Source organism: Gracilinanus agilis, chromosome 4 (assembly GCF_016433145.1).
Source record: "Gracilinanus agilis isolate LMUSP501 chromosome 4, AgileGrace, whole genome shotgun sequence".
Classification (NCBI taxonomy): domain Eukaryota; kingdom Metazoa; phylum Chordata; class Mammalia; order Didelphimorphia; family Didelphidae; genus Gracilinanus; species Gracilinanus agilis.
In genome coordinates this window covers 293803054-293813847 of record NC_058133.1, presented here as the reverse complement: position 1 = coordinate 293813847, position 10794 = coordinate 293803054, and the positions used below count along the sequence as shown (strand labels likewise).

The following is a 10794-nucleotide window of genomic DNA, read 5'->3' as shown; positions in this document are numbered from 1 at the left end:
AAAGAAAAATCACATGATTATCTCAATAGATGCTGAAAAAGCCTTTGACAAAATACAGCATCCATTCCTATTGAAAACACTGAAAAGTATAGGAATAGAAGGACCTTTCCTAAAAATAATAAATAGTATATACCTAAAACCATCAACAACCATTATATGCAATGGGGATAAATTAGAAGCCTTCCCAATAAGATCAGGAATAAAACAAGGATGCCCATTATCACCTCTACTATTCAACATAGTACTAGAAACACTAGCAGTGGCAATTAGAGAAGAAAAAGAAATTGAAGGTATCAAAATAGGCAAGGAGGAGACTAAGCTATCACTCTTTGCAGATGATATGATGGTATACTTAAAAAATCCTTGAGAATCAACTAAGAAGCTGGTAGAAATAATCCACAACTTTAGCAAAGTGGCAGGATACAAAATAAATGCACATAAATCATCAGCATTTCTATATATTTCCAACACATTAGAGCAGCAAGAGGTAGAAAGAGAAACACCATTTAAAATCACCCTAGACAATATAAAATACTTGGGAATCTATCTAACAAAACAAACACAGCAATTATATGAAAACAACTACAAAACACTTTCCAAACAAATAAAACTGGATCTCAACAATTGGAAAGCCATTAATTGTTAATGGGTAGGACGAGCTAACGTAATAAAAATGACCACTCTACCCAAATTAATTTACCTATTTAGCACCATACCTATCAAATTACCAAAAAACTTCTTTACTGAATTAGGAAAAACTATAACAAATTTCATTTGGAATAACAAAAGATCAAGAATATCAAGGGAAATAATGAAAAAAAATGTGAAGGAAGGGGGCCTAGCAGTACAAGATATTAAACTATACTATAAAGCAGCAGTCATCAAAACAATATGGTACTGGCTAAGAGATAAAAGGGAGGATCAGTGGAATAGACTTGGGGTTAATGACATCAGCAAGACAGTGTATGATAAACCCAAAGAGCCCATCTTTTGGGACATGGATCCACTATTTGACAAAAACTGCTGGGAAATTTGGAAAACAATATGGGAGAGATTAGGTTTAGATCAACATCTCACACCCTACACCAAGATAAATTCAGAATGGGTGAATGACTTGAATATCAAGAGAGAAACTATAAATAAGCTAAGTGAACACAAAATAGTATACCTGTCAGATCTCTGGGAAAGGAAAGATTTTAAAACCAAGCAAGAGTTAGAGAAAATTACAAAATGTAAATTAAATGGTTTTGATTATATTAAGCTAAAAACTTTTGTACAAACAAAAACAATGTAGTCAAAATCAGAAGGGAAACAACAAATTGGGGAAAAATCTTTATAACGAAAAACTCTGACAGGGGTCTAATTACTCAAATATACAAGGAGTTAAAGCAATTGTATAAAAAATCAAGCCATTCCCCAATTGATAAATGGGCAAGAGACAAGAATAGGCAATTTTCAGGTAAAGAAATCAAAAGTATCAATAAGCACATGAGAAAGTGTTCTAAATCTCTAATAATTAGAGAAATGCAAATCAAAACAACTCTGAGGTATCACCTCATACCTACAGATTGGCTAAAATGAAAGAAGGGGAGAATAATGAATGTTGGAGGGGATGTGGCAAAATTGGAACATTCATGCATTGCTGGTGGAGTTGTGAACTGATCCAACCATTCTGGCTGGCAATTTGGAACTATGCTCAAAGGGCTATAAAAGAATGACTGCTCTGTGATCCAGCCATATCATTGTTGGGTTTGTACCCCAAAGAGATCATAGATAAACAGACTTGTACGAAAATATTCATAGCTGTGCTTTTTGTGGTGGCAACAAATTGGAAAAGGAGGGTATGTCCTTCAATTGGGGAATGGCTGAACAAATTGTGGTATTTGCTGGTGATGGAATACTATTGTGCTCAAAGGAATAATAAACTAGAGGAGTTCCAGGTGAACTGGAAAGACCTCCAGGAACTGATGCAGAGTGAAAGGAGCAGAGCCAGAAGAACACTGTACACAGAGACTGATATACTGTGTTAAAATCAAATGTAATAGGGGGCAGCTGGGTAGCTCAGTGGATTGAGAGCCGGGCGGTCCTAGGTTCAAATCCGGCCTCAGACACTTCCCAGCTGTGTGACCCTGGGCAAGTCACTTGACCCCCATTGCCTACCCTTACCACTCTTCCACCTATAAGTCAATACACAGAAGTTAAGGGTTAAAAAAAAATTAAAAAAAAAAATCAAATGTAATGGACTTCTGTACCAGGAGAAAGCAATGACACAGGACAGGTCTGAGGGATTTATGGTAAAGAATGTTACCCACATTCAGAGGAAGGACTGCAGGAGAGGAAATATATAAGAAAAACAAATGCTTGAACGCATGGGCTGAGGAGGACATGATTGGAAATGTAGACTCGAAACTACCACACCAATACAACTATCAACAATTTGGAAATAGGTCTTGATCAAGGACACATGATAAAACTAGTGGAAATGTGCATAGGCCATGGGTGGGGGGAGAGCGGGGGGTGAAGGGGAAAGTAGGAGCATGAATCATGCAACCATGTTAAAAATGAATATTAAGAAATGTTGAAAAAATTAAAAAAAATTAATTAATTTTAAAAATTGGAATATGTCTCACTCAGTTATTTTGTAAAGGGTTGAGAAAGAAATAAAGCTGATTATTTGTCTAAACAACCAAATCAACAATAAAAAAGTAGGAAAGGTAGAATATCATAATATATAATAGGCCAGCTTGAGATCAAGAAAAACTAGTCTCAGATTCACTTCTTACTCATACTATGTGTCTATGAATGAATCACTTCACCTCCCAATGTTCTAGGCACCTCTTTAAGACTAAATTTCAGAGAAGGTCCTCATCAAAGAATTCATGTTATTATTTTAATTGATAGATTTTCTTGTTGAAATGGGATGATTGATACAAAGGACTGAAACATTTTTTTTTCCTTCCTGGCATAATTTTTTACTTGGAATGCTTTGCTTCCAAAGTTGTGGGAAATCAGGGAAATTTTTCCTGGTGAATTAATCTTATTCTCATAATTGAGAAGAGGATGAGGGAGAAGATACAAACAACCTTTTCTTTATACTCTTCCCTATGTCAAGTAATGAATACCATTAATTATTTTATCACATAAATGGAATTAGTCAGTGGTCTGCTTTTCTATAGCTAAAATGAGATGTTAGATCATTTCTATTATTCTTTCTTTTTTGTAGCATAAAAGGAATGGTTAACTCCAAATTTTTAATTGAAACCTTTCATTTTATCAAGTATGAAACATTATAAGATGCTTTTTGGAGATTTCATTTTTAACAATTACAGGGTTTAATGGGACTTGAAGGATCACCTGGCCAGCCAGGAACACCTGGGTTGAAGGTAAGCTAAAATTTAATTAGTTACAACTGAAACTTTCATAACCAGGCTTAATAAAGCAGGTTTTAATTGTCTCTTTATAAGATAAGCTATAGTGGATATTTATAATGTAGAGAGGTTTTTCTTTGTCTTTTCCTTTCTTTATTCTCTTCTCTTCTCTTCTCTTCTCTTCTCTTCTCTTCTCTTCTCTTCTCCTCTCTTCTCCTCTCCTCTCCTCTCCTCTCCTCTCCTCTCCTCTTCTATGTCATAATTGAACAATAAGTTATTGCAATTTTACTATGGCCCAGAAATTGCACTGGGGGTACAGACCAAAACAATCAAAAATGTTATTTTAGCAGCCTTCCACCCCAACCTTATTTACTTTAGCTGTCCATAGGATCCAGCCAAAAAAGATTACTTTACAATACTATTGGGAGCACAACTGCATATAGATGTTGGAAGTGAGGAAACTATTTTTATTCATTAGCTAAGTACATTTTGGAACCAGCTATCAAAAGGAAGTGATGAACATTCCTTGTTTGAAGTTTTTCAAATGTATGTCAAAATTTATCAATACTAAGCCTACCTCTGAGATAAATGAACTGATTTTCCAAAATGAATTAATTATCTGAAAGGCATGGTCTGAAAAGTCAATGAAAGAAATAATATGCACTTCCAGAAAAGGGGACCAGTTTATTCTTATTCTTTTCTAGAATTAGTGCATTATATGTGTTTCAAAAAATGTATTTGGTTATGTTACAAAATTGTTATTCCTTAATTTTTCATATGGCATGAATACTTTTTATGGATTTACCCTTCTTTACTGAAGAGCTTGAAAATCTATATTCTGATAACAATCAGATTTTAAATGCCACCATTTAAGAGAACCCTATAGTGACTTACAAATGTAAGTGAATGACCCTTTTGCAAAATGAAAGTTAACTTCATCAACTAATTTTATTAACTCATTATATGTATAAATGTTGACTTTTGAATGTATTTTCTTTAAATGAGGAAAAATGCTCTAGGTAATGTTCTTTCTGAGAGATGTTTGATAATGTCTTATTTTTTACTTAAGCTGCATTTTATACTGGCAACTGCTATGCATAAAAAGATTGGGAAAGATACATAATTTGACTTCTTGTCATATTTCTTGGATTAGTTAAAAAGAAATAGGATGAAGTCCAATTATAATAGGCAACCTATAAATATATATGTTCTCTAGCTATAATAAATAAATTAGTCAAGATTCTCTCCATTAGTGCAGGAATGACTTTCATAGTATGAACAATGAATGCATTGCTAATTTAGGGAGGAGAGTTATAGGCTAGACTTACTGATTGCTTATGTCTTGTTTTCTGCTGCCTTTTAGAAGGCTGTTGCAGTAGTCCAAATGAGGTGATTAGATCTTGAATTAGGATGTTCATCCTTTTAGTGGAGAGAAGAGGTTAGATACATGAGGTGTTGCAAACATAGAATCAAACTAGATTGTGAATGAATAGAAACGAGTTTTGAGAAGAAGGAAGAATCAAATTTGAATTCAAAATTATGTATATTAGTGACTGCAAGCATAGTAGTGCCCTCAATATAAATAGCAATGTTAACAAAGAGATAAAGTTTATGGGGAGTAATGATGAAATCTATTTTTAAATTTTGGGTTTGAGACTTCAATGTGACATCTGATGGACATGTCCATTGTACAGTCAATATAGACCTGAAATTCATAAGAGAGGTAAAGAATCCATGCATTTGCATATGAATAAATACATATAAAATATCTACACTTATTTCTATTATATTACATGTAATTATATTGAAATACTATATGAAATATATTAATACAATTGGTATATACATTTACACATACATGCATGAATATGCATGGAATCATTTGTGTTGAAATGATCATTGAACTCATCACCAAGGGTGAGAAATTAGATGGAGATGAGAAAAAAAGGTCTATGATAGAGCTTTATAAAAATACTCATGTCTAGAAATACAATGTCCAGAGAAAGAGGCAATAGTTTCATCAATGTTTGCTCAGGTGAAACAATATGCAAATATTATTTTTAGTTCTGAGGGGAACATTTCAGGAGTAGGAGGTATTGACAAGCTATAGTTTTTTAAAGAGAATCCAGCATGAGAAGGGACACGAAATATTCAGGAGTGTACAGGAACTAACTCTAACAAGTTTTGAAAACAGATTATTGGAAATCATAAAAAGTCCTATGTTAGAGTGATTCAGAATTGTGAAGCCTTCTCAAATTAATTGACCTTCCGTTTAATTTTTTGCTTTCATATTTTAAACAATTATTTCTAACAGATTTTCATAAGTATCTTTAGATAACATGCATGACTAAAGTTTATTAATCAAGCTCACCCTCCACCCCAATCCTCAACACCTTCCTTCTATTCTATTAACAGGGAAATAAAGGTGAACCTGGAAATCAAGGAATAACTGGACCTCCTGGAGTCAAGGTAATTTTGTTTTAGGTTAATTTGAAAATGCTCAAAAGTGAATCAAAATGAAGAAGACCACTTTCTTCTATTTCTTAAATAAGGGAGGTAATAATTTAATCAATGTTAAAAGGTTTTCTTTCTTTTAAAAATATATGGATTTAATTAGTACTGCTATTATGACTATAAACTAAACCAATGACCATAAGAAATGTGGAGTTACTTTGCATCTCTTGATAATTTACCATTATTTGAATAATGGAAAACATGACAGTATTGACTCACTGGTAAAAGTGATGCGCTTTTGAGTTTATTTCCAAGTAATGTTGGTAGTTTTTTGCTGGTCCATCCATATTCCCTTTTCAGGCAATTAGAAACAAAGAGAAAGCTTTTAGGATTTCACAGTCAGGCTGATTCAGAATTAAATTCATCTAAGACTAAGACACTTTTATAACTTTCATTTTTCTATATCAAAGGGTGGGCTCTCATCTATTATTATGGTGATATTTGGATTATATTAGCAATTGATCTGTTCATCAACAAGTTGACTATGTGCCAAACACTTTGCTACATTCTGGGTATAAAAAGAATAAGCAACAGGAAGCAATTTCCATAGTCCAAAGACCTCTCTAAGGACTTTATAATGGCTATTAGCTTCCTGCATGTTCTAAAGCAGAAGCAGAAGATCCCAGGAATGGGGCACACTCTGGGCCTGGTTCCATGAGCTATGAAGAGAGCTTAACAGCCAATAATTGACATTGGAACTTATTCAGTTTAATATCCTAGAGATGGCTTAGAATGATTTCCCTGATCTTCTAAATATCTGAGTGATGCAGTGGAAAGAACACTGGATTTAGAAACAGAGGATGTGGGATCAAGTTCCAGATCTGCTTATCACCTTTATGAACTTGGGAAAATCACAATCTCTTTGGGTCTCCCTCAGTTTTCCTCAATGGAAAATGAAGCTGTTGGGTTATATGTGCTCTAGCATATCTTCTAGCTCCAACTCTATGTTAACATAATCCTGTAACTTGTCAAAAGATAGAAATATGACATATAGTAAGAAGCAAAAAATATCTTCTATAAGGTAGTTTAAATGGTTATTTTTTTTTGGTATGATCTAAAAGAGAGAAATCCTCCCTTTTAATGATGGAAAAGTATTCAAAGTCAACCTTAGAGAGAATGAATTTTAAAATTGAGGTATAGAACCCCCCCTAGCTTGGATGTCAATTTTATAGTAGCAATATGAGCATAAACAATTGCACTAAACAAAGAAATTTGGTACGAAAGAGGGGAAAGGCCAATATATTGTCTACATTTTCTTTGAATTCACCAAACACTTATTAAGTAACTACTATTTTTTAGAACTCTGTTCTAGTCATTCTAAGAGATACAGATGATACAGGATATAGGAATGAAAATATTTCAGAAATAAATAATGAAAAATAAAAATGCTAAGTTACTAAGAAAAATATAGAGTTTATTAAGATACAGAGGAAGGGGAAGCATCTTCTAGATGGGAGAACTGGGTTTAGTTTCATAAGGGAGGTGATATTTGAATATGGTAGCATAATTTAATGGATAGAGCAAACAATGGGTCTGGAGTAAAAGGACCAACACTCAAATTCCCACTTTAATCTTCACTACGTTTTTTAATTTATGCAAATCATTTAATCTCTGGGTCTCAGTTTCTTCATTTGTAAAATGATGTAGTAGGAGTAGATGGACTAATATTTACCTTCTACTTTCTGGTCTATGATCCATATAAATAGTAAACTTGAAGAATTTCAGAAGACTGCACATTTATGTAAAAAGCCTATCAAAACACTTGATATACATTATCTTCAAGGAGGGAGAAGTCTGAGCAGCACTGGGAAAACTGGTATATCCAAGGAAATTTGTAAAAATTTAAGCAACAATAAAAAGGAAACAAATACACAATATACATTTATTAAGCATTAACTGTGATTGAAGTACTGTGCTAAGGACTGTGGATGCAAAGAAAGGCGAAAGTAGTCTGCTTTAAAGAGTTCACCTTCTAGGATATAAAGACATAAAATACTTCAGAATGTCTATAACCGTAGTGTCATGAGTGAGATTCTCCCTGAACAGAAACAGATCTCTCCTTGAAACTTATCTGATGGTCTTCATGAGACTTTCTGTACCTGCAGCAAAAAGGAATGAATAAAGAAACAAAGAACTGTTTGGGTGACAATCTTCTGGTGATAAATCCTTCCACATTTTGCTAGGTTAGTGCCTGAACAGCAGTTTTATGTCAGGTCCATACTTGAAGACTTTATATCGCATATGACAAGACTTGCAAAAACCAGTCTGCCAGAGAACTATGGTCACTTCCAAGCCTCAGTAACATGTCACTTTAGGAGAAAAAGATTCTTAGTGAAGAAAAAGATTTTTAAAAAATTAATAATAATAGAGTAGCTAAGAAAAATATTTAAAATTGTTAAGTCTTAAATACTAGAGATGAAGATTTTAGTTGACTAAGATAGACACAAGAAAATGCAATTCTAACTTCATCAGGTTTTCTGAACATAAGTCATGGATCTATGTATAACATGGATTAGTCATTTGAAAAGACCCAGTATGATTGTTGTTGTTGTTGTTGAGTCTTTCCAGTCATGTCTGACTCTTTGTGACCCCACTGAGGGTTTTCTCGGCAAAAATACTGGTGTGCTTTTCCATTTTCTTCTTCAGCTCATTTGACAGATGAAGAAACTGAGGCAAACAGCATTAAATAAATTGCTCAGTATCACAAAGCTATTAAATGTCTAGATTTATTAAGGCCAGATTTAGGCTCAGGAAGATGAATATTACTGACTTGGCATTTTTTCCACTATGCCATCTAGCTGCCTGAAATATGTGAATGCCATGTTCCAAATACTGATATTTTGAGGAGAGGCAGTAGAGTTCATTCGGTCTAACACATGGATGATATTTATGAAACCATTCAATTTCCCAGGGAGAACAAGGAATATCAGGCTCACCAGGAGACCCAGGATACCCAGGCTTACCTGGGACACCAGGAAAAAAAGTATGTATATATGGTGATTTTTTTTAATAAACTCTTTTCATGCATGGTTTTCAATCACAAAAGTAATACTATTAGAAAGTGTCATTGCTACTTTTTGGAATTTATTATATGTCTCATTTTTTTGTTTTGTTTGCAAAACATTTATTTTGTTTTCCTAAACTGCCTTGGAAGAAAGGAAAGTAGGAAGTGTAAGGGTTAAAATAGAGGTTTTGACAAAATAAGAGAGCAGCTTTTAATAATTTAAGTTTTAATGAGAATATAGTAGAGTTGTAAATTAATATTATTCCTTTAAGCCAGAGAAAAGAAAACTTCTAGCAGCTTTTAACAATTAACAATTTAGTTTAATTAAAATAGATATAGTAAATAATATAGTAAAATGAATATAGTAGAGAAATATAGAGAAGTAGAGAAAGAAATTTCCTAATATCTATACTAGTTGTCCTATAATTACCTATAATTACTGCCTATAAGTGCCTTTAGAGAAAGTCCAGCTGATCACTCTTCAGCTCAGTTCACTAGGAGGAATCAATATTATATATATACATATATATATATATATATATATACATATATACATATATCCCTACACATCTCTATGGTAAGATAACTTCCAGGTCCCCAGTTACATTAAAAACAGGAATAAAGAATTCCTTTTTACAGAAGGAAGGAAGTAGGGAGAGATTGAGGGAGAGAAAAAAGGCAAGGAGGGAGGAATACCTCATAATAAATATGCAGTCATGCCAAACATGTTCCCTAACTGGCCATGATCAAAAGTGTAAATCTCCTTCTCCACCTTGAGTCCATTGCTTTTATGTAGGTGAGAAGCATACTTCCTAAAGTGTCTTCTGCAACAGAAGTTTGGCACTACATTGAGAGTTCTTAAGTCATTCAAAGTTGTTCTTATGAGGTTTTTGTCATTTTATAAATTCTTGTCCTGGTTATATTCATTTCACTTTCTATCATTTCATATAGTCCTTCCCAGTTTCCTCTGAGAGTCATAAAAAATATTCCAGGAAATCCATATATCATGATTTGCATAGCTTTTTCTTAATAAGCATCTCTCCTTTATTTCTGGTTTATTGATACTATAAAAAAACTACTACATGCACACACATAATATGTATACATCTATTTGTATGTCTGAACACACTTATGTATACATATATAGTATATGTGTGTATACACCCAGAGACATATATGTATATATGCATGTGTGTGTGTATGTACCTATGTCTCCTTTTCCTCTTTATTTGATCCTCTCTGTAGTAAGGGGATTGCTGGGTCACAGGTTATAGACTTTTGGGACATAGTTCCAAATTCTTTTTCAGAATGACCATACCAATTCACGGTTATGCCAACAGTGTATTGGTGTGCCCATTTTCCCATAGCTCTTTTAACATGCTATTTTCTTTGATCATCTTTAAAAATCTGATGTATGTGAGATGGAACCTCAAAGTTGCTTTATTTGCATTTCTTTAATTATTAGTGATATCAAGCATTTTTCATGATTTTTGATTTCTTCCTTTGAAAACTGTTCATAATTTCTAATTTTAATCTATCTGTATCATCATTCTCCATATATTTATCTATCTTTAAGTAATACTTGATGAGTATCTTCAGCAGTGATTGACATAGTGACATTATTTTTTGCCTTAGCATGTATTCTCAAGCATATTCATATCATGTGTAAGTTAGATGAAGGTATCCTAGAAGATTGTTACTTTGACAAGTCTCTGGAATACAGAGTGGAGGGCTGAGTAAAATTACAGTATTTAATGAATTAGGTAGTAACAGTCATTTAAAAAAAAATGAATCCATGTCATCTTGACTCATGCTTGAGGTCTTTACAGACACAGAAAATAAGGTGGGCTATCAGGCTTTGAACCAACAAAGATTTGTCTGTATAATATTTAGTATGAACAAATATCC

The 10794-nt window shown here is 33.3% G+C and overlaps 1 protein-coding gene across 1 annotated transcript in view; it reads left to right on the top strand.

Moving 5' to 3' along the window:
* Positions 1-10794, top strand: part of COL21A1 (collagen type XXI alpha 1 chain) — a 139204-nt gene that overhangs the window by 107533 nt on the left and 20877 nt on the right. The window contains exons 17-19 of the mRNA XM_044675352.1: positions 3330-3383; positions 5784-5837; positions 8794-8865. Coding sequence (XP_044531287.1) covers positions 3330-3383; positions 5784-5837; positions 8794-8865 — 180 coding nt within the window. The remainder of the gene's footprint in view (positions 1-3329; positions 3384-5783; positions 5838-8793; positions 8866-10794) is intronic.